The sequence below is a fragment of the Bos javanicus genome, chromosome 9 (assembly GCF_032452875.1).
Source record: "Bos javanicus breed banteng chromosome 9, ARS-OSU_banteng_1.0, whole genome shotgun sequence".
NCBI classification, from domain to species: domain Eukaryota; kingdom Metazoa; phylum Chordata; class Mammalia; order Artiodactyla; family Bovidae; genus Bos; species Bos javanicus.
The window spans coordinates 41,853,641-41,879,458 of NC_083876.1; the positions used below are offsets into that span (position 1 = coordinate 41,853,641).

A 25,818-nucleotide genomic window follows, 5' to 3' on the forward strand; every position below is an offset into this window, starting at 1 on the left:
GCTAGTGAGAACCTGCTGTATAGCATAGGGAGTTCAGCTCTGTGCTCTGTGAGAACCTAGATGGGTAGAAATGGAGGTAGAGGGGAAGGGAGGCCCAAGAGGGAGAGAATATACGTATACACATAGTCTATTCACTTCCTCGTACAGCTGAAACTAACACAATATTACAAAGCAATTATATTCCAATAAAAAAAAGTTTCTTGGTGTGATAATGGTAATATAGTTATGCAGGGAAAGGTCCTTGTTAGGATACATAATGATGTTTTTGGAGGTCAAGTGTTTCAATATTACAACTTATTTTCAGATGATTAAAGGGAAAATACTGAGAGAAAAAAACCCTAATGCAGCAAAATGTTGACCATTTTAAGTGGTTTTAAGAGTACTGTTGAAATTTTTCAAAATAAAAAGTTGGGTAAAACAAAATGCAAAATTTGTAAAAGTGATTAATTACTGTATTATTTTTACTTTTGAATTAAGTCTTAAATTATTCCAAAAGTATCTACATATTAGCATTTTAGACAATTGCTTTCAAAACTATTCCTTTAACTTCTGCAAGGTAAACATCTGTCATCCATCATTCCAAATATTTTGATTTAATCATTCTAACTTTATCCTTTGTTCCTTATAATATTAAAATTCAAGCATTAAAAATAATCCAAGGTGATTCTCATCAAAGCTGGAAATTAAAATAGCATGTCCTCCACCTTTCTGGGTTACTGTCCACTTGCTAGTCAAGCATAATTTCCATTAGGACAATTAAGATAATAATGGTGGTGCTTTTAAATAAAAAGAGTTTTCAATTTGTTTAAAATGCAGGAATATTACTTTTCCTGCTTCTCCACACACCCCTCACCATTCCATTATTATCTCCCAAAATGACAGAATCAGAAACAATGATTCCAGCTGGAATGCTGAACATAATTACATCTTTTAAAAACAAGCATTCTCAACATAAACCACTGTTTGATAAAAGTAGATCACTTCAGGTTTCTTTTTTTTTTTTTTTCACTTCAGGTTTCTAAGAAGACCATTAAAAAACTAAAAAACTGAACTATATGTTAGCACCCATAAATTCTTTTTAAATGAAAATCTTTTTTTAAATGCCTTCAGCTGATTTGCAAAAGAACCCTTGTAACCTAAAGTACACCAATTTGTTCAGTTTACTAGTATAATTAAGCCTTTAAGTAGCTAAACAACTAGCGGGAGGAGGGTGGGGGGTGAGTTTAAATCTCTAAAACAACTAGCCTAAGCAATGGCTCAATTTCTGATTACAACAGAATTGCGAGATGCAAATGACTTTTTAATGCTGCATGCATTCAAGTAACAAGCATTTCTAAGGCTCATTGAAGAAGACTCTGATGCTGGGAGGGTTTGGGGGCAGAAGGAGAAGGGGATGACGGTGGATGAGATGGCTGGATGCCATCACTGACTCGATGGACGTGAGTCTAAGTGAACTCCGGGAGTTGGTGATGGACAGGGAGGCCTGGCGTGCTGCGATTCACGAGGTCGAGAAGAGTCGGACACGACTGAGCGACTGAACTGAACTGAACTGATACATGTCAGACAAATGAGCTAATTTCTTCAGCAAATCCTTCCAGCTTACTCACTCCTGACTGAATTCAAATTCTGGACTAGCTTGGGTGCGACCTACTCCAAATCCACCACTTGTTCAGAGGGACATCTAGGACATAAGTATAATTTTCAAACTGACCTGCAGTTTATCAAAAGAAAGATGTGGAAAATATTCCATTCTGAACCCAGTTGAGGTTCTGAATTTGAGGGATTAAAACGGCCATCCAAGCTTCTCCTGGATTTTCAAAGAACTGGCACTATGGAGGAAATGAGAACACAAACATGTCCACAGAGAAGCAAGTGAATGTAAAACTCACAAAAACACCAATACTCTCACACAGACATAAGGATAGGCTCATGGGCAACTGACTTCAGAGTCAGCAGAAAAGTATTTTGTGACTCTTCAGTGATTGCTTTGTTATTCATTCAAATATTCCTTTTTTTTTTTTTTCATTTATTCCAGAGTCATGAATTGAACATCGAGCACCTACTTTGTATCAGGCAGTGAACTAAGTTGTGCAGATCTAGGCAATCCAGAAAACATGACATGGCATGTACTAAAGGAACGTGTGGTCACCAGGTAGGCCATGGGAGATGAGCCGTAAGTAAAAGGATACAGAGACAGGCAGCCTCAACAAAGACCCAGAGGCAAGAGAAGGTCCCTGTCTTGTCTAACAATCTTTAAGTAGCTTGTCACAGCTGGGGACAGCTGATAACAAAGATGAGGCTGGTAAGAGGCAGGGACCAGGCAGGCTCTCAAGAACTATGTAGAACGTGCTAATGAGTTTGTACTTTATCTGGAGGGCACTGGGAAGCCTTAAGCAGGAGAATGGCCCAACCAGGTTATCTCATATAAATATCATTATTGATACAGTATGGATAATGAGAGGAAACTGAATGGGAGGCAACTGGAGGAAAAGGCAACACTACCTGTATCTGCTCTGCTGACAAGCCACCCCCGGCCAGGTGGCAGTATGATTCTGGGAGAAATACTTACGGGTACTTCTTGTGGTTCATCAGGGCAAAGTTAACTGAAGGCAGCTCTGTAGTGCTCTTCATTGCCATGAAGGGACTACGGATGCATTGGAGCTATGCTTCACACTTCTGAAAAAGCTACACATGGCTGTGGCACTTTGGCCTGAAATGTACGTTCAGTGTTCAGGTCCTAATATCTGCACATCTCCACTGGAGATGATAGCATGGGTTAGAGGTGCTGTTTCTTTATAGTTCTCTCATTTCCAAATAGAGGTTTTCACTCAGCCAAAAACCTTTTACTAAGATATTTCCTATGCTTTGCTGAGTACTTTCTGAGCTCATAATACCCCTTCCTCAGTCTATTTGTAAGAAGCAAATGCTGAACCAGTAGAAGTATATTATCAGGGAAAGTTATAATTTCCTTAAAATTATTTCTTAAAATCAACTAACCTGTTGAAATATCTCACAATTACACTTAAAGATACATTTATGGAATATTATAAATAGGCTAAATTGGAGAAAATATTGACCACCTGGTTACTTAGCTTTCAATCAATCTAATTATCAAATCTTTATATTTTGACATATTTATTCCAAAATTTTAAAAAAATTAGATACAGTTGATGCCCCCCCCATTTTGTACCCTTCTTCCTCAGAGTGAACATTTCATTTTAAAAATATGTTCTGATTTACTTATCTTTTTGTGGTATCTACTACTTATTCCCCCAAAACAGACTCTTCTTTGACCATTTTTCTACCAGCTTGATTTTTTTTTCTTTTTGGTAGGAGTTCTTTATATATATTCTAGATAGCAATCTATAGTCAATTTTTTTTATTTTTAATTGGAGGATAATTGCTTTACAACATTGTGTTGGTTTCTTGCCATATGTCAACACAAATAAGCCACAGGTATACATATGTCAGCTTTCTTTCGAACCTCGCTCCCACCTCCCTAAGTCAATTATTTTTGATGTAAATATTTTCTCCCAGTCTGTGGTCTTCCTTTTAACCTTTCTAGAGTGCTTTTTGTTGACTATAAGTTTTAAATTTTAGTTGGATCAAATGTATCCAACTTACCTTTATAATTTAAGCTTTCATATCTTGTATAAGCAGGTCTTCCTCTCCTCACGGTCACAAACATAAATCCTCTATATTTTATTCAAGAAGTTTTAAAGTTTCCCTTTAAGTTTAGGACACTGATTCTGTGGAATTTATGTTTATGTTCAGAAAGGTAGATATCTAATTTTACTTTTCACAAAGATAATCAATTGTGTCATCCCTGTTGGCTGACTAGACCATCTTTTTCCACTGATTTTCAGTGCCAACTCAATGGTGTATCAGGTCTCCATGTATTCTATTTTGTTCCACTTGTCTGTATGTCTATATAATAAGTGATCAGTGAATAGTTCTGTTGATTAGAGGCAGATATATATATATAGGAAAGTAACAGAAAATTAGACTAGAAACCTAGACTAAGTACATTTCTGGTAGAACTTTGAACACTATTAACGGTCTCCCACCACCCTCAAATCTAGTCAGGAAGCAGTCATCCATCTATAGCAGGGGCAGCAAGTTATGGTCTGTGGGCTAAATCCAGCCCGACATATGTTTTTATAAATAAATATTTATCAAAATACATTTATTTATGCATTGTCCATGGCTACTTTGAGTACAATGGCAGAACTGAAGAGCTGTAACAGAGATCATATGGCTCCTAAAACCCAAAAGATTTCCTACATGGTCCTTTACAGAAAATATTCACCAGCCCCTGATCTAAAGACCTGACCAAAATCTCAACGTAGATCCCATGGTTCTAATGCCTCTTTATGGCCTACATAATTCTGCTGCCATAACCAAAGCAGTCAGTTTTGGCTGACAATGACAAAAAAGTTCCTATCTTAAGATATTTAGGTTATTCCCCTTTTCTTTCAATTTACTTTAAAGAATTTATAAAAGATATTCTCATCTAGTGAGGGGGTGTGGGGGAGAAATGGATGAAGGCAGTCCCAAAGTACAAACTTCTAGTTATAACATAAATAACAGGGATATAATGTACAACATGATTAATATAATTAATACTGACACATGTTATATGTGAAAGTTGTTTGGAGAGTGAATCCTGAGAGTTCTTATCACACACACAAAATTTTTTTCTTTGTTTTATTTTGTATCTACATGAGATGATGGATGTTCACTGGACTTGAATAGTAATCATTCCACCATGCATGTAAGTCAGGTGGTGCTAGCAGTGAAGAACCCACCTGCCAATGCAGGAGACACAAGAGACACAGGTTTGATGCCTGGGTTGGGAAGATCCCCTGGAGGAGGAAATGGCAACCCACTCCAGAATCCTTGTCTGGAGGATCCCACTGACAGAGGAGCCTGGCAGGCTACAGTCCATAGGGTCGCAGAGTCTGACATGACTGAAACAATTTAGCACCCACACATGCATGTAAGTCAAATCAGTATGGCCGACACCTTAGTTATATAGTGCTATATATCAAATATATCTCAATAAAACTGGAAGAAAAAAACAAAAATAGACATTCTCATCTACACTGACAGCATAATTTTACCTCTGGAACCATGACAAAATTTAAAATGTAATTGAATACATTTGTTAATTATTCTGGAGATGGAAGCAGGCCCATTATATTCTCTTTCTCAAATTTCAGACATAAATGAGTCTTTGGCATGTGTTAAGTTCCCAAAAAACAATGCAGTTTGACTCCCAATCTTGTTTCCTTACAGATAGAGCTGTCATTGGGTTAGGACATAATCTTTTGCTTTGGCTTTCATAAAAATTTGATACAAAAAAAATATACATTTAAAAATATTTCCAGTCTTTAATAAAGCTGTAGCGATAGATATCTATTCCAAAGTCAATGCTGCTTATTATGTTCTAAAGGCTAAATCACCAGATAACAGGGAAGCTTTACCTAAATCCCACTGCTCAACCTACTTCACCTATAGGATATGTCAGTTTTAAGAAAAGGAACAGAGAGAGTAAGGGCTCACTTCCTTAGCTGGAGGAGAGAAGGGAGGAACTGAGGAAAAACCAGCAAACTGGCTAGTCTTGGATAAATAACTGAAGGGAGCCAGACAATGGGTCTCCTGCATCTCCCGAAAGAAAAGTCCACAGCATAGCATTCCAGGTATCTAGCTCACGGCTCCCAGGTGTGAGGAGCCAGATCAGAGAAAGCACCAAGACCTTACACCAGCTGAATTCAAGGCAGCGCAGGTCATTTCTACCTGCTACATGCATTGTTCTTAGGAGAGTGAGGAGAGGTATCCAAATTAAAGACCATAATAGGTTGTAAAAGGAAGTCTGAAATAATAATTTCTCATTAGAGAAAAACAAAATTATTTTGTGGAGAGCAGGAGAAAAGGAAAAGGAATTCTGACCCCTGCTCCCCTTCCCAGTTCCCAGGTCTCTTTGGCTATGGTGTCTCCTCCCCAGAGATGAAAAAACCTGGCTGCCTATATACCCCTGATTAATGGAAACAGAGATTTTCAGAGCAGCTCCACACTCTGTTTAATTCTTTCCCTCCATGACTCTAGAAATGCTTGATTTGGCTGTGTAAAAGTAATACTAATTATAGTGATTTACATGAACTACTTACCATTTATGCCTAATTACCTCACAGCACAATAACAATTATGCATACATTAAATGTGTCAGATTAACCTGGTTGTAAGTTTTATTTGATAACAAAAGTAAAGTGTTCATAAATGCTCATTCTTCCTAGTTTGTTGTTCATATAGCATGGTCATCTTCTCATAACTTTTTCGAATTTTTACTAGAGAAAACATTGTTACATAGGTAGGTGAAAGCAGCCTAATAGTCTGCCACCAATTCTCCTCACTGATAAATAACTCCAGCATTTTGCAAAGAATGTGCATTTTATTTTAACATTATGGCTTATCCTTACAGAACGGTTCTTAGGAGTACAATTTGTTTTAAGTCCACCAGAGTGAATATTTAAACATCTGTACCAAAAACAAAATCAAATCTGCATACATGCTAACTGAAATTCAGTCAGACAAAGACCATCCTGTATGTTCTCACTTACAGGCATAATTTTATAAGAGCATAACTCATAGGATGGTGGTTATCAAGAGCTGTGGGGCAAGGGAAATGGTGAAATATTGGTCAAAGGGTACAACCTCCCAACTATAAGATCTAATGTGCAGCGTGGTGACTATAATTAATAATACAGTAGCATATTAACATTTGAAAGTCGTCAGAAGAGTAGATCTTAAATGTTTTCACCACAAAGAGAAATAGTAATTATATCAGGGGATACGCTGCTGCTGCTGCTACGTCACTTCAGTCGTGTCCGACTCTGTGCGACCCCATAGACAGCAGCCCACCAGGCTCCCCCGTCCCTGGGACTCTCCAGGCAAGAACACTGGAGTGGGTTGCCATTTCCTTCTCCAATGCATGAAAGTGAAAAGTGAAAGTGAAGTCGCTCAGTCATGTCCGACTCTTAGCAACCCCATGGACTGCAGCCCACCCAGGCTCCTCCGTTCATGGGATTTTCCAGGCAAGAGTACTGGAGTGGGGTGCCACTGCCTTCTCCAATGTCAGGGGATATAAGGGTTAACTAATTTTATTATGGAATCATTTAGCAATGTATTCAGGTATGAATCATCACACTGCACAATTTAAATTTAGATATATTATCTGTCAATAATATCTCAGTAAAGCTGAGGGAAGAATCAAATGTCCATGAAATTGTAAACCCTATTTATGAAAATCAAAAAATCTACATACTGGGCTTCCCTGGTGGCTCAGTGGTAAAGAATCAGATTGCCAGTGCAGGAGACATGGGTTTGATGCCGGTCCAGAAAGATCCCACATCCTGCAAAAACTAAGACCGTAAACTGTGACCCTTGAGCCTGTGTCCTAGAGCCCAGGAACTGCAACTACTGAGCCCTGAGGCCACGTGCCATAACTACCAGAGCCCACATGCCCTAGAGCCTATGCTCTGCAACAAGAGAAGCCACCACAATGAGAAGCTACACACTGCAACTGGAGAGGAGCCCCACCCCACAGCAAGCAGAGAACAGCCCACACAGCAACAAAGATGCAGCACAGACATAAACAACATTATTTTTTTTAAAAAGGGATTCTAAACTACTAACAAAGTTCTATTGCTGGAAAAATCTAACAGCTTAAATTTTCCTTCTCTGATAATTGGCATGTCAGTATTTTTAGAAGAAATAGTCTTGTGGCATCTTTATAATCTCCAAAACTGAAGTTTTACATGTTTTATTCAGACTAAATTTGTTATTTGGGTCTTCTGCAATGCTAAATATTTTATGGGCTTAAGAAATGCCAGGACAAATAAAAAAGATGTTGATCAATCTACTAAATATTCATTCACATATGCATTGGGATTAACAAACATAAGCTTTCACTAGACACATTAGAAACTACCTGATTTGTCAAATTTCCTCCTTACATAAGAATTACACAATAAAACAAGGGCCTCTAGATAGTAAAGTATTGCATTTAATTACTGCTAAATAGCTGTCTATTTAGAGGCAGATTCAGTATAGCCAATTCATATATCAAAGGTGGAATGAGATACAAAAGTCATGAGAGAAATTTTAACTTTCAGATAACAGCAAAAATCTGGTAAGTAAAACATCTTGTCTCCTGGCTAGGACATATAACAAAGTTGTCATTTTATTTGGAAGACCTCCTGTAACGCAAACTATAATTAAGTATGCAGTACTTAAGCAATCTATGTTTTCCAAACTTCTTACTTCTTGATTCACCCATAAACTTTTGGGAACACAAGAGAAAGAGAAAACGTTGGCCATCAAAAGGGATAATTCATCATTATTTCCCATAACCATTGTGCTGGACTAGCCAACACACCCTGGCGCCCAGCCTCACAGTCCACTTCTAAGGGAAACTGCCCTGCTCTCAGGAGCACTGGATAGCACCTTATACAGAGAGCCAATCTTTGTGTTGACTAGCAGCCCCTGGAAAACTGGTGCGAAACTTCTGCCCCAACAGGGATGAAGGGTTTGGGTGGCCTCTCAGATTCTTCCTCAGGAACTTAAACCACAGATACAGGAAAAGAAATGAGAAGCTGGTAGGATGAACAGAGCGGGAAAGAGAATGGGGAAAAGGAGCAAAGAGTAAATAGATCACTCTTTATGAATGGCAGGGCACTGGAGCATCCACAGGGACCACTTCCTACAAGTCATCAGAGATTTCAGAGCCACTGTGCTCAGCTGTTCAGTCGTGTCTGACTCTTTGCAACCCCATGGACTGTAGCCTGCCAGGCTCCTCTATCCAAGGAATTCTCCAGGAAAGAAAATTGGAGTGGGTTGCCATTCCCTCCTCAAGGGAATCTTCCCAACCCAGGGACTGAACCCGTGTCTCTTGCATCTTCTGCATTGGCAGGTGGATTTTTTACCACTGCGCCATCTGAGAATGGTGCCAAATGCTGGTGCCTGCTCTGTGAGGCCTGGCTGAGTGATGGAGATGCCCTTTGTTGCTATTTTCTTTTTTAATCTTATTCCACATCTCCATTTCTTTCTCAAGCCTAAATAAGTAATACTTCATTGTTTTTAACCAAAACATGTTAATACAATGCAGTATTTTTCCTTACATAAAAATAAAATCATTTTGTTACATTCTCAAGTGCTTTTTAAAAAGTAAAATTACTTTCAGTAGAACTTATAAACAAAGTACTATTATTATATTGTTATTGTTATATTGTTATACAGTACCTTTCTTATAAAGATCTTATAATAAGAGGATATTTGTGTTAAGGGGGAAACGTAGTTTGGTCCGTTGATTAAAGGAAAACTAGTTTCTTAGGTTGAACCATAATATCCCTCATAATTTAAGGATGACACCACTGATAACAGAGCTTCTATAGCAGGACAAGGAATGGGAGTTTTTCCTTTTGTTTCAGAATTTCAGCTAAACCTCAAAGCTGAGGACATGAGAAACAGGTGCCCCTATACACTACAGAGAGGCACTAGTTGTATATATGCAAGAATTCCTTAAACAGAGGCAGAGGGGAATCAAAAAACAGCCCCACAACCAAAGTGATCAAGGTAGAAAATTGTTAGCTGGGTAAAGAATCCTGTGGCATTTCCCCTGGATGAACCAACCTCATGTCAAGTGCAAGGGGTCCCCAAGAGAAACATCCAAACAGGTTAGAATTAAGGCAAAATGGGCATCCTCTCCCCAGTTGGATACTCACTTCATTGAGAAAATCTGCAGACAGCTACCCAAGTAGGGTGTGAAAGAGTTCACAGAAGAACCTGACACGTATGTGTCCCCAGGAGTACAGGGGCACACAGAACAGATGCTGGTGTTTGCTTCTTAAATCTGCAGAAGTCCAAGGGCAGGAGACTGAAGCTGCCCACACAGTAGGGTTTGGAGAAAGGAGATGTGTTACTTGGGGTGGTCTCAGTAGACACCACAAAGGCGACCTGGCTAGAGCTGTCCTGAAAGGACCCCACTGAAGAAAGCTAAGTGCAAGGGCAAGGCCATCCCCGCACCACAGGGCCAAGCTGTGAGATGTTTGTTCCTTAGAGTCGTAAGAGGTCGGTCACAGTGACGCAGTGGGGAGGTCCTCATGGGAGTCCTGAAGAACGCACACAATGCTCCTCACAGAGAGCTAGCATGTCAGTATCTACCACACAAATGGCCCTTAACTGGCCACTCAAGACTCTGCTGTTTCACTCTAATCGTCTATCCCCCGCATTCTGACCCTAGGGAAGCCAAGCTGGCAGAGAGAGGAAAAGGAGAGAGAAAAAAGAACAAGTCACTCCCTCTTCTCTGCTACTGATCCTAGGCCAGGCCTGAGCTAAAGCGAGGGGGAAGCTTTGAATTGCATACAAGTTTTCACTGTAACTGGTATTTAGGTATTCTTTTTACTACCTCAGTATGAAGCTATTTGAATCCCCTTGAAGGTAAAAGAAAGCTATAGAACATCAAGAGGTCAGAAATGGGGATCCAACAGAGCTTGTTTGAAGGAACTGGAAGCAAATTTTCAAGCTCTTTCATGAGTGTACCCAGCTGCATTTAATCCATTTTTAAAATGCTCACACTTTTAACTGTTCCATCTTTAACATGACACAAATCTTACCTTAGAAAAAAGGCCTTCTTCCTCTATCCTGTATCCTTTAAGGTCCTCATGCAGTTTCTGCAGACATTGTATGACTCTTCTTTGATGTTCATCATCCTTTAGCTCACGAGCTTTGATCAGAAAGTCATAGTGGTCCAATGGTCCATGGCAAACAGCTAAAGCTTTTGAATAAGCCTCTGTAGCAGCAGTTGGAGACATACTCTCAGGGGGCTGAACTGAATAGGCTATAAACAAATACATATATATAAGATTTAAGACTTTCTGAAATGAAGGTATTTCATAGTGCTCGATACTGTTTCTTAAAACTTTTAACCAATTACAATTGTACATATTTGAGCAGCTGTTGTAAAAATCATTTTGATGAAAACCATAATATAAAACACATTTTGGGGACTTCTCCGGTGGTCCAGTGATTCAGACTCTGTGTTCCCAAAGCAGGGGATCTGGTTGGATCCCTGGTTAGGGAACTAGATCTCACATGCTACAACTAAGACTCAGAGCAGCCAGATAAATAACTTTTTCAAAAACATACACATTTTGTACAATAAATATATAAATGATTGACTCAATTTAATAAACCCCAAACTCATAACCTATCAATATAACCCCTCTTCTAGGAAGCCTTTGTGTGTGTGTTTAGTTACTCGGTCATGTTCTACTCTTTGTGACCCCAGGGGCTGTAGGCTCCTCTGTCCATGGGATTCTCCAGGCAAGAATACTGGAGTGGGTTGCCATGCCCTCCTTCAGGAGATCGTCCCAACCCAGGGATCGAACCCAAGTCTCCCGCATTGCAGGTGGATTCTTTACTGTCTAAATCACCAGGGAAGCCCTCTAAGAAGCCTAACCCCCTCTACAGTGACAGCTTTACCTCCACTCCATTGAATGCTACCAAGGTTCATCGCATCCTTCCCCACAGCAGAGGTGGTACCTTTCTTTGCATTAGGCCTAAATCTGGTTCTTTAACACCAAGGCAGAGACTTAGAGACTAGTCACAAAGGGTTGTCTATTGCCTCTTTATTCCCTATCCAAAACAACACAGCATTCAGACATTACCATGCTGAATTCAGTTCTCTGCTTACAAGATTCCTTCACTTTTTCCATTACCTTTAGGTTGAACACAAAGAGCTGAGAGACAAGAAGAGTGTTTCAAAGCAGGGTGTGTTCATCCTTTTTTTAGCTTCTCAAGGAAGAAAACTGATTATCTGTGGTAAGGTCCGGTTATAACTCCATTCCTTATTTGGGGCAGGTTCAAGCTGGTACATTTTTAGGCAAAGATTTTGCAAGGGTATTTTGCCAGAGTTTCTCTTGTTTCATTGAATACCATGTTTCCTTTGTTTCAATAATATGAAAATTACTTAATTTAGGAAAAAAATTAAGTCACAACATTATTTTCATCTTTTTCTAAGAAAGGAAAAAAAAATCCTTAAATATACTGTGACTATTGAGGATAGGGCAGGGCTATCCCCTAATAACTGTTCTCCCTTTCTAAATAGGGGTTTTAGCTGGGTACAAGTCAGCCCGGTAAAATATTCCATATCCTGGTCTCTGGCAGCTAGGATGGCCACGTGACCAGTGGGATGTAAGCTGAAATTTGTGTGCTCTGCTCCGGAGCACTTAAAGGGAAAGGGCAAATTCCCCTCCTCTCTTTCCCTCCCCTCCCTCTGTCTGGAAAGAAAGTGCCATGGCTGCAGCTGGAAGAGCCAACCTGGCAAGGAGAGGCACACAGAATGCTGAGCAAAGCAGAGCAAAGTTCCCCAACAATGCTGAGCTGCCAAACCAGCTCTGGACCACCTGCCTGGATTTTTATGTAAAATAAACGTCTATCTTGCTTTTCAAGCAGTGTATTTTGGGGTCTCTTTGTTACAGAGGCCTAAATTGTACCCTAACTAATACATTGGGCTTACAGCCTGCAATAGAGAACCAAACTAAGGGTCTCCTGGGATCCTAGGCCTTGTAGGACCAAGGACAAGATTTGGGTTCATGCTGAAACTGAAGGCACAGGTTGAGAATTCCGCAGAGGTTTCCAGCGATTTGAGACGTTTACCAGGGTGGTATAAGAAACATACTTGCAGTTGGTCCACAGTCCCTGGCACAGAGATCATAAAATCCTTGGAATTTCCTAAGTGATAGAGCATCTTTTGTTATTCATAATGAGCCTCTTTCCATCACACATATGCTAATGAACTCAGGGAAGGTCCTGAAAATAGTCTCAGGACAGGGCTGGTTCCCAGAAAGACTAAGTGTTTAGAAAGCTGGCAGTCCCATCCACCAACCTATGAGGGCAAGGGAGGCTGGAGATTAAACTCTATAAACACTCCTGAACAATAAGATTTGGAGAGCATCCAGGATGGTGAACATCTCAAGGGAAGGTGACGTACTCAGAGAGGGCATGGAAGCTCCATCCCTTGCCCCGTGAACCCCTTCCATTTGCCTGTTTCTGAGTTGTACATACCCTTTATAACAAACTGATAAACATATTTAAAGTGTTTGTTTCTGAGGTCTATGACCATTACTAGAAAATTATCAAACTTAGCTAATTATCAACCCCCTGAATTTGAATTCAGCCACGCAGAAGGGTGGGAAGCAGGGCAGCACAGTTGCAGCTGGCCTCTGAAGTGGCACCATTTTTATAGGATTGGCCCTTTAACACGTGGGAGCTGATGCTACTACCTTCAGGTAGATAGTGTCGGTATCCACTACTGGATACCCAGCAGTGTTGGAGGATTATGAGACCCTCACAACCAGGGAAAATGCTCTTTTCCACTCCCTGGAATCAACTAAGTAAAATACCTAAGATAATGCTAATTTCCTTCTCCAACCCCAAACCCCCTCCCCAGACCGCAACCAGATCCTCAGCCAATCAATCATCAATGCTACCCAATTTTCTGTGTGTATGTTAGTCGCTCAGTTGTATCTGACTCTGCAACTCCATGGACTGTAGCCCACCAGGCTCCTCTGTCCATGGGATTTTCCAGGCAAGAATACTGGAGTGGGTTGCCATTTCCTTCTCCAGGGGATCTTCCCAACCCGGGGATCAAACCCAAGTCTCTCACATTGCAGGCAGACTCTTTACCGTCTGAGCCATCAGAGAAGCTCTCTACCCAATTTTACATCCTAAAGTCTCTCTAATCCATTTCCTCCTCCTTCTTCATATAACCACTCCAGCCGATGCTCTTAATTATCTCTGTCTTGATCTCCCTGCCTCTGATCATCTCCAACCTCAAATTTATCTTGACCACAATCTCTTAAAAAAATATCTCCCATCAACAACAGAAATGATCCTACTAAAATCCAAATGTGATTTTACCAATATTTGGCTTAAAATTCATCTCATTGTTTAAAGGAGTGATTTTCAAATGTAATTTTAACAGCAGCACCTTTTTTATATACAAAACCTTCCATCGGATCCTAAATTTACTTAACAGAAAAGAAGAAAGGGGTAACAAAGTCCCATCCTCTCCACATCTCCCTCATTCTCACACCCATATCCCTTCATTTCCAAAGTAGCCCCTAAGGCCTCTTCCCCACCTTATAGGATCACATTAAGTGAGAACAGTGCACAGAAAAGCGTTAACACAGCAGGCCTCAGACTGCAGAGCTTAGAAATGCCTGCTTGCAAAAGTGGGACCTTGACTGGAGCTTGAATTCCCACAGGGTTCCCCATCAATCCAGAAATAGTACGAGTGACTCACTGTGCCTAAACGCTTGTATTATATATAAGCAATATGGTTTATGCTGAACACCGAGTTTCCTTCTACAAGTCTGGAATTTTCGCACAGGCTAGGCAGAGGGTGGGCTTCCCAGGTGACACTAGTAGTAAAGAACCCACCTGCCAATGCAGGAGGTATAAGGGATGCAGGTTTAATTCCCGGGTAGGGAGGATCCCCTGACGGAGACCATGGCAACCCACTCCAGTATTCTTACCCATGGCAAGAGGAGCCTGGCGGGCTACAGTCCATAGGGCTGCAGAGTCAGACATGACTGAAGCAGCTAAGCACACACGCATGGACAGGCAGAGGGCACGTCCATAACCACCACTCGACCCTAGGCCTCGAGTCTCTAATGAATCTTCCTAATAGACATTTCACCCCTGTTGTCAAAGTTGCTGGAGGTATTAAGCATGTTCTGTTTGACTCCACTGAGAGAAGATGCTTATATGCTTCTAATTTTTTCCCAAACTTTCCCCCACATGCCTTTTCCCTTTGCTGATTGTGCTTTGTATCCTTTCACTATAATAAATGGTAGCCTTGAGTCTAACTATATGCTGAGTCCTCTGAGTCTTTTAGTAAATCCCCAGAGGGTAGTCTTAAGGGGATCCCCAACACATATGGTGTTCTCATTCTGAGGTTCAAGGAATCAATAAACACAGAAAAAGCATTTGACAAAAACTAACACCCATTCATGATAAGAACTCACAGTAAACTAAGAAGGAACTTCCTTATCTTGATAAAGAATATTCACAAAAACCCTATAGCTAAAAATATACTTAAGAGTAATAGCCTAGAAGTTTCCCACTAAGATCAAGAACAAGTAAAGGATGTCCCCTCTCTTCACTCCATATCAACACAGCATTAAATAATGCCGTAAGACAAGAAGAGGAAATAAAAGGCATGCAGATTGGAAAGGAAGAAATAAAATGTTCTGTTCCCAAATGACATGATTGTCTATATAGAAAATACAAAAGAAACAACAAAATAAGACTCCTAGGACTAACAAGCAATTCCAGTAAGGTTATAAGATACAAGGTTAATATACAAAAGACAATCACTTTCATATATGCCTGCAGTGAACAGTGGAATGTAAAATTAAAAACAATAGCATTTAAGGACTTCCCTGGTGGTCCAGTGGCTAAGATTCTCCACTCCCAATAGAGGGAGCCCAGGTTCAATGCCTGGTCATGGAACTAGATCCCCCATGCCACAGCTAAAGATTCCCACATGTCCCAGTGTAAGATCAAAGATCTTGTGTGCCACAACTAAGACCAGCACAGCTGAATTAATAAATATTTTTTTAAATACCACTTACATTAGCACTCCCAAAAATGAAATACTAAGGTGTAAATCTAACAAAATATGTAAAAGATCTATATGCAGAAAATGACAGAACGCTGATGAACAAAATCAAAGAACTTAAAAATGGAGAAATATTCTATGCTCACAGATAGACTAAATATTGTCAAAATGTCAGTTCTTCCCAACTTGATCTACAGATTCAACGGAATCTCAATTAAAATTCTGGCAAATTATTTTGTGGATACTGACAAAATAATTCTAAAATGTAAATGAAGAAGCAAGAGAGACCCAAAATAACCAACACAATACCAACAGAGAAGAACAAAATTGGAGGATTGACACTACCCAACTTCAAGACCTACTAGAAAGCTACAATAATCATTATAGCACTGTATTGCCAAAAGAACAGACAAACAGATCAATAAAACAGAATAGAGAGTCCAGAAATATAGCCACATACATATAGTCAATTCATTTTGCCAGAGGAATAAAGGTAATACAGTGGAGCAAAGATAATCTTTTCAATAAATGATGCTGGGACAACAGCACACCCACATGCAAAAAGGTGAATCTAGACGCAGACCTTACACCTCACAAAAATTAACTCAAATTGCTTCATAGGAGGTCTTCCTTGGTGGTCCAGTGACTAAGACTGCACGCCCAATGCAGGGGGCCCAGGTTCAATCCCTAGTCAGCGAACTAGATACCACACGCCTCAATCAAGAGTTCATATGCCGCAACTAAGACTGGGTGCAGCCAAATAAATAAATATTTTTTTTAAAATGCATCATAGGACTAAATGTAAAAAATGAAATTATAAAACTCTTAGAAGATACCATGCAAGAAATACAGGCAAAACCTAGATGATCTTGGGTACCGTTTTAACTTTTTAGATACAATACCAAAGGTACAATTCCTGAGACAAATCATTGATAAGCTAGACTTAATTAAAAACTTTTATTCTGCAAAAGACAATGTCATGGTCTCATAAGAAGACAAGCCACAGACTGGGAGAAAATATTTGCCAAAGACCCATCTGATAAAAGACTATTTTCCAAAACACACAAAGAACTCTAAAAACTCACTAGAAAACAATCTGATTAAAAACTGGTCTAAAAACTTTAACAGAAACCTCACCAAAGAAGATACACATATGACAAAGAAGCATATGAAAAGATCTCCACATCATATGCCATCACAGAAATGCAAATTAAAAGAACAATTAGATACCACTAACAGTGTCAGACTTTATTTTTTTGGGCTCCAAAATCACTGCAGATGGTGACTGCAGCCATGAAATTAAAAGATGCTTACTCCTTGGAAGAAAAGTTATGACCAACCTAGATAGCATATTCGAAAGCAGAGACATTACTTTGCCAACAAAGGTCTGTCTAGTCAAGGCTATGGTTTTTCCAGTGGTCACGTATGGATGTGAGAGTTGGACTGTGAAGAAAGCTGAGCACCAAAGAATTGATGCTTTTGAACTGTGGTGTTGGAGAAGACTCTTGAGAGTCCCTTGGACTGCAAGGAGATCCAACCAGTCCATTCTGAAAGAGATCAACCCTGGGATTTCTTTGGAAGGAATGATACTAAAGCTGAAACTCCAGTACTTTGGCCACCTCATGCGAAGAATTGACTCAATGGAAAATACTCTGATGCTGGGAGTGGTTGGGGGCAGAAGGAGAAGGGGACAACAGAGGATGAGATGGCTGGATGGCATCACTGACTCAATGGACATGAGTCTGAGTGAACTCTGGGAGTTGGTGATGGACAGGAAGGCCTGGCGTGCTGCGATTCATAGGGTCGCAAGGAGTCGGACACGACTGAGCGACTGAACTGAACTGAACTGAACATGCCTATTAGAATGGCCAAAATCCAGAACACTGACAAATGCTGGCCAGGATGTGGACCAATAGTACCTCTCTTTCTTGATGAGCATGCAAAATGGTACAGCCACTTTAAAAGACAATTTGGTGGTTTGTTATAAAACTATACTCTTATCATACAATCCAACAATTATGCTCCTTGGTATTTACCCACAGAAGCTGGAAACTTATGTCCACAAAAACCTGCACACATATATTTATAGCATATTTATTCATAATTGCCATAACTTAGAAGCAACCAAGATGTCCTTCAGAAGGAGAATGGATAAATAAACTGGCACACCCTGAAAATGGAATATTACTCAGCACTAAAAAGAAATGAGTCTATCAAGCCATGAAAACACACACACAAAAAAATGTAAAAGCACATAACTAAGTGAAAGATCAATTTGAAAAAGCTATATACTGTAAGGTCCTATATCTTAATTATACAACAATGACATTCTAGAAAAGGCAAAACTATGAAGATAGTAAAAAGATCAGTAGTAGAAAAAGGAAGCAAGTAGATAGGAAGAAGGTGTGAATAGGCAGAACACAGAGGATTTTTAGGGTAGTGAAAATACCTTAAAATATACTATATTGATGGATACATGTCATTATACACTTGTCCATGTTCGTAGACTGTACCACACCAACAGTGAACCCTACTGTAAACTATGGACTTCGGATGATGATGCTGCGTCAATGGAGGTTCATCAACTATAACAAATGTACCTCTCTGGACGGGACAGTGATAATGGGGACATGCTGAGGGGCAGGCAGCGGGTATTTGGCAAATCTCTGTACCTTTCTCTGAATTTTGCTGTGAACCTAAAACTGCTCTAAAAAAAATAATAAAGTCTTTTTAAAAAGAAAGAGAATCAGTCAGGCAAGATACTCAAGGCTGAAAGACTGGCCAGCTTAGGCCTGGATAGCAGCTGTATAAATTGAAACACAAAAGACTTCTCAAAAGCTGCACTAAATTAAATCTGTTACTACATCAGTGTACACAAATTATGTGATGCTGCTGCCATATTATTTTGATTTGTATTAATTTGCCTTATTGTACTCCAAATGGACAGTGGGAAAATGCCATTCTGAAGATCCACACACTAATCCACAAACATAAATGGGAGATTTTAGAGGGGAAAAAAAAAATCTAAACTGTTTTAATACCTCAATTTTCTACCTTATTTCACTACTCTCTCCTAAACTAAGTTTTAGGAAGATTCTACTATGCTCCATAGCCCACCTGCTATAAGATATACTCAATATCATGATATTTTAGCATCTGAACAATCTATTATAATTTTCTAGATAGTATTCGAACAATTACATCTATTTTTCTCCCTAAGGAAAAAAAAAATTAGCTTCCCCAGGCTTTAACAGGTTTATTTGTTATTACTTCAGCTACCCCTCCACCAACTTTTTTTTTAAATGAACATAAGCTTAAGATTTTACTGTCTTCATAAAAAAATAAAAGATGAAGCTTAGGACTGGACCACTTAGCCCTTATATCTCCTCCCAGTTCAAAATGCTTGCAGGCCTTAACAGTCAGCACTCTCTAAATCTGCAGCACTTTCTAGGCTCAATTAATTCAAGCCTCAGCACAATCCCTTTTTGTAATTTTAGCCCTTTTTCCAGAAAAGCAGCTCATTCTGCCCATCATAGCCTCTCTGCTTCCTGTCATAAGACCACTTTTCCTGGGCATTCAAAGAATCCTTGCCCTTCTTGTCCTGTGTCACTTTGTGGGTTTAATGCCTGGCACACTTCTTACAGAAGTCCAGCAAGTTTTAAGAACACAAATCACGTCTGTTTGTTGCGGGGGCATTACTGGCAGGAAGAGAAGGGAGTTCCCCCAATATTTAAGATTTCATCTTAAAACAGAGATTTAGAACAAAAAAATTTTTAAGTTCTGCACTCTTAAAGTCTATGCTTTAATAATAAAGCATAGACTTAAATAATCTCATTGCATTAATAGTATAAAGCACAATTACACTCTGTGGGGCTTCCCAGGTGGCTCCATGGTAAAGAATCCACTAATGCAGGAGAAGCAAGAGGCACGGGTTCAAACCCTGGGTCCGAAAGATCCCCTGGAGGAGGGCATGGCAACCCGTTCTAGTATTCTTGCCTAGAAAATCCCATGAACAGAGGAGCCTGGCAGGCTACAGTCCATGGGGTCACAAAGAGTAGGACACAATTGAGCAACTGAGCACACAAGCACTGATGCTTTTCTTAACGGCACATAATAACTTACAACAAGAAAGAAGAGGCAATTCGACAGTACAACTGTTGAGAAATTAGAAAAAGGCAAATTGACGCAAACAGCCCTAACAAGAATTTATATATATATATGGGTTGTTTTTTCTAAATAAGGTCTTGATAGGCTGGCAGTGAATTGAATGGGGGGAGGGGGTGGGGTGCGGTCTGAGAGCTTTCTGAAATTAAAAGTGTCTGTGTGTATGTTTGTGCATTTTTCTTGAGGTAAGACCTCTAAATATACTACAAATTCCTTTAGAATTTCAAACAAGTGAACAAAAACTGGTTAAGAATCACTGTTTTAAAAAGAATTGTCAAAATTTTGAGTTTAAAAGAAAATTCTATTAAGAGCGGCTCACATTTATTGAGCACCTACAGTGTACTAAGGACTAGGTTAAGTAACTTCACATAATTACTTGCTCTACTCTGCACAATAATCCTATTATACAAATAACTAAAAACACCCATAAATGAATCTGTTCATCGATTCATTCATTCACGTTTCTTGAGAACCAACTATGTAGCTCAGGCACTATTCTTATCACCAGTGAAACTACACTTAAAAACAAATACCTTTCCTTGTGGAGACTTCCCTCCAGTCAAGGGGAAGACAGACAAAAAATTAAATGAAGAAGCAACAAAGGATCATGTAATGATCAGTATACTGGTGAAAATAAAACTGAGTGATATCCTGGGACCTCTGATCTCCCCAGGGAGCTCAACAAAAGTACAGAATTTTAGGCACCACCTCAGGGGTCTGAATCAAAATTTGCATTTTTAACAAAATATATAGGTGTTTCATATGCACACTTAAGTCTGAGAAGCACTATGCTAGGGAATGATTGAGGACTCCTATAGATGATCAAGAAAAGCCTTCCTGTGGAAGTGACATAAGTTGACACCTAATATCCGAAGAAGTGGTCCTAAGGAAGAACTGGGAGAACTGCTCAGGGAGAAGAAAGAACTCTGGCAAACCGTAAAGTGAAAATGGAAATAAGCTTCACATTTTCAAGGAAGGAAGAGAAAGTTTACAAGGTGCAGTATGTTATAAGGTGAAGTTGAAAAGGGAGGAAGGACCAGATCATGCAAGGTCTTACAAACCATGGTAAATAGCATGGATTTGATAAGATCAAGTAGAAGAATTTTTCTTTTCCTTTTTTTTTTTAAAAGGCAGAGAGACCAGTTAGGAAACTGTAACAACAGTACAGTTCAGAGATATCTATGATTTGGACCAGAGAGTTAGCATTGCAGGTTAAGTAAACTGACCAAGTCATATAGATAATAACAAAAGCAGCAAAAATTGCCGTTTAGTGAGCACTCACTAAGTGCCAAGTACTTTTCTCAGTACTTTACACACTTCCAATCATTTAATCTTCACAACCGCCTTTTGATGCAGGTACTAACATTATCCCTAACTTAAAGAACCTGAAGCACAAAGGGACTAAGTAAGTAACTTGTCCATGTCCCCATAGCTAGGTAGTGGCAGAGCCAGCATTGTACCTGCAGGTCCAGCAGGGAGGCAGGATGTTATGGTGGAAGGGGCATGGGCTCTGGAGTCATACCCTCCAGATTTATCTCCTGACTCCACCATTTCAACTCTGGATCATAGCAAGTTGGTCACAAAATCACAGTCCTAGCCAATGATGCCTAAGAGGAAGTCAACTTCTGCCAGAGTGTCTCCTGATGCTCTTCAAAAGATGACTAGGACAGAAACTCATTCCTTCCTGCCTCTGTACTTTTACCTATGAAGTCAACATACCTGTACTGCTGCAAGTACCTTCAGAACATGAGAGGAAATGCCGCTGACACACTGAGGACAACAATAATCTTGATATATGTGTGATAGTGAATTTTATGTCAACTTGACCGGGCCATGGAGTGCCAATACATTTGGTCAAACACCACTGTAGATGCGTCTGTGAGGGTATTTCTTTTAAGCTTAACATTTGAAGCAGTAGACTGAGTAGACTGCTCTCCATTATGTGGGAGGGTGCCATCCAATCGGTTGAAGTCCTGAACAGGAGACTGATCTTCCCCTGAGTAAGAGGGAACTCCTTGAGCCTGGATGCGTTTACGCTGTAACATTGGTTTTCTCCTGCCTTTAGACTCAAACTGAAATGTTGGTTCTTCCTGGGTCTTAAGCTGAGAACTACACTACTGGCACTTCTGGTTTTCAGGCCTTTGGACGCAGATGGGAATTAACACCACCAACTCTCCTGGGTCTCCAGGTCTTCAGCATACTGATGTAGATCTTGGCACTTGTCAACCTCCATAACTGCACAAGCTGATGATTTCTTATAATAAATCTCTTTCTAATGTACATACATCCTATTGGTTGTCTCTGAAGAACCTTGACTAAAATATATGTCATAAAGCTTAACTGTGTTTCCACAGAGCTAGAGTAATAACAGCAAAGGGGATGTGTGGTCTCTGTGCTCTTTGGGGCTTTAAATAGGAATGAAATTTCAAATTCTACACAAAGTAGATAGTTAAGAAAATCTTACAGATATTCTTTAAAGACTTAGGCAAAATGGTGGACCAGACTATTTCAACAGAAAGTAAGCATTTTTCTTTCAGAAATGTTATTTTACAGGTTTGTTTCACCCTTAAGGGTTTTCACTTGGTGTTACATATTTTTGAGAACCCATCTCCAACTTTATACTCAAAATCAGTAGAGATGTCATTTAATGTGCAGAAATTTTACATACAACTCATCAGTAAAGTGGCTCAGCTCAAAAACATACGAGTAAAGAATTCTCAGCTCAAAAATACCCTGTGATTAAAGAACTGAATATATGCAAGATAACAAATGATTATACAAATTTAAAGAGTTTTCAAGGTAAAGAAAATTATCTTTTTGCATTATTCCTTCCTAGACAGCTATATGTCCAAAAATATTCAATAAAATTTTTGATGAGTCTATTTCAAGACATTGCATGTGTTTACTTCACTAGAATTAAGGATGTTGTATAAAAATCAACAGATTACAAGAGGTACTTACATAACCCAGAAAAGTCATATGCTTTATGTTCATTTTAACAACTTAAGATTTTCTTTGCAAAGCTTGGATTCATTTGAAAACTTATGAGAAACAGAATCCTGAAAGGTAAAGAAAACACTAACAAGTGCCTCCTATGTAGCCAGCGTACACACAGCATGTTCTATATATTATCTTACTTCTCCAAAAAAATCTAAGGTAGGCATTGCTATTCCTTACAAATGAGGGAACTAAAACACCACAAAAAGTTAGAAAATGTTAAGTGAATGTGCAAGATAGGAGCTCAAGCTAAACGACCCCAAACCACCAGGATACTTCGCTCATTAAAATCACCATAACACTACAGACAAGTGAAGACTGTGCTCCCAGTTATCGCAGCCAGGCAACAGAAAATCAAAACACAAACCTCTCTCAGGCCCTCTAATTTGAAGTACTCAAGCCTCCTGGAGCAACCATCAACCCACTCCTGGGTTTCCACCCTACTCAGGCCCAGCTAGAGCTCTGACCTGCCTGCACTCTGGGGTCAACCTCCCTCTGCTAATAAACGGTACTCTTCCAAAACCCAGCAGCAGCAGATTTTTTTTCTACTGAAGTATAGTTGGTTTACAATGCTGTGTTAGTTTTAGCTACAGCAAAGTGACTCAGTTACACACACACACACATATATATATGCTTTTTTCAGATTTTGTTTCATTACAGGCTATTATAAGACATTGAATATAGTTACCGGTGCCAGATAGTGTTCTTGCCTGCAGAATCCCAGGGACGGGGAGCCTGGTGGGCTGCCCTCTATGGGGTCGCACAAAGTCGGACACGACTTAAGTGACTTAGCAGCAGCAGCCAGATAGTAGGTCCTTGTTGTTTACTCCTGATTTACCCCTCCTCTCTCCATTCCTCCTTGGTAACCATAGTTTTTTTCCTATGTGTATGAATCAGCAGCTTTTTTACTAAAAGCCCAAAGTTGAAATGTTAGAGCAAAGAAATTCCTTTCTATATAAATATAAAAGCGCTTATGCTTCACATAACTGGCTCTTAAGAATTCTGACTAACTAGATTAATGTACACCTTTTTGAGTTTTGAGAACCAAGTATTAACATATTTGGCACTAAATGAAGACCCAGCTCTCAAAAACAAAGATGACACCAAGTCAGGAGACAGACCAATGGATCACAGTTGTGATTCAAAATGATGTTGATGTGCCACAAAACGGAATAAAAGTACCAAAAGGTGTAAATAGGTTCAAAAACTTAATTATACTGAAAAGAATCAATTGAAAACTTATCAGCAGAAGAACTGAATACGCAACAACAAATAAAGTAGCCATAGAGTATAAAGCTCTGTACTAAAAACTTCAAACAACCATCTAGACAGACACTGTAACTGCACTCAAAATGCCAACAGGGCACTGGGAGAGATTTAAAAAAGTGGATAAACAACTTTAATAAAATGTGGTACCAAGTAAAGGGAAGAGAAGGATGCTATGAGATCACAGAGCCAAAGCACCTAGGTTAAGGAGGTTAAGTAAGGTTACTCAGGAAATGATGTTTCAATTGAGAGCAAAAAAGAGAAACAGGAGTTAGCCAGGGAAAAATAGAAAAAAGAGAAGGAGGTGCATCAGGCTGAGAGAAGGCTCTGAAATATGAGAGGACCGTACATTACAGAAAATGAAACAAGTTCAGTACTGAGATAAAATATAAAAGGCCCAGGGGCAAGAATTAAGATACTAGAAAAATACAAAGAAACCAGGTGACACAGGGCTTTACAATGGTAAATTTAAAGTTAAATTCAAATAGTTTTTTAATTTAATACTGAAGATACCAGGGAGCCACTTAGGAGTTTTAAAGAATTTGGTGGCTTAATTATACCTCCTCTTAAGCAAAGAAGAAGGATGCTGTGCTGTGCTGTGCTGTGCGTAGTGGTTCAGTTGTGTCCGACTCTCTGAGAGCCTATGAACTGTGGCCCGCCAGGCTCCTCTGTCCATGGGGATTCTCCAGGCAAGAATACTGGAGCGGGTTGCCATGCCCTCCTCCAGGGGATCTTCCCAACCCAGGGATCAAACCCAGGTCTCCCATATTGTAGGCGGATTCTCTACTGTTTGAGCCACCAGAAAAGTGCAAGGAGGAGGATACTGGAAAACAATTTAACAGCTTTATCCTTCTGACATATTAGCAATGACCTGTTGCAAATACAATAGGGGAAAAAAGGATCCCACTTACAATTAAGATTAAAAAGTCTAAAATAAAGAAGAGTCATATTAACAATCAATCTGTAAGATCTATGTGAAGAGAACTAAATTTTCAAAGGCATAAATGAAAATTTGGAAAACTGGACACAATGTTATGGAAAAGAAAGGCACAACATCATAACACTGTCAATTCTGTACAATTTACAGATTAAACACAGTTCCATCAAATTCCAATTCCAACATCTTTAGAAAATCATGAAGATGTGAAGTAATGAGGAGGATCTTATCTACCAGATGAGAAAATAATTATAAAACACTGTGGAGAAGGCAATGGCACCCCACTCCAGTACTCTTTCCTGGAAAATCCCATGGGCAGAGGAGCCTGGTAGGCTGCAGTCCATGGGGTCGAGAAGAGTCGGAAACGACTGAGCGACTTCACTTTCACTTTTCACTTTCATGCACTGGAGAAGGAAATGGCAACCCACTCCAGTGTTCTTGCCTGGAGAATCTCAGGGACGGGGGAGACTGGTGGGCTGCCCGTCTATGGGGTCACACAGAGTTGGACATGACTGAAGCGACTTAGCAGTAGCAGTGATCCGAAGATCAATGAACATAGTTAATTTAGATTATCCCCTCATAGTACATACCAAAATACTTTCCAGATGGCTTTAAAATGTAAATACATTAAAAATTTCAAACCAAAAAAATAAAGTACAGGTGAATATCTTCCTAGTCCAGTGGTCTGCAAACTATGGTCAGCAGGCCAATGGCTATACCCAATAGTCTATTGTCTCTGGCTGTTTTCACAGTACCAGAATTGAGTACA

General features: G+C 39.6%; 1 protein-coding gene across 1 annotated transcript in view; it reads right to left on the reverse strand.

The window, feature by feature from the left end:
- AFG1L (AFG1 like ATPase) overlaps window positions 1-25,818 on the reverse strand; it is a 198,098-nt gene that overhangs the window by 162,724 nt on the left and 9,556 nt on the right. Inside the window, exon 2 of the mRNA XM_061427653.1 lies at window positions 10,674-10,897. Coding sequence (XP_061283637.1) covers window positions 10,674-10,897 — 224 coding nt within the window. The remainder of the gene's footprint in view (window positions 1-10,673; window positions 10,898-25,818) is intronic.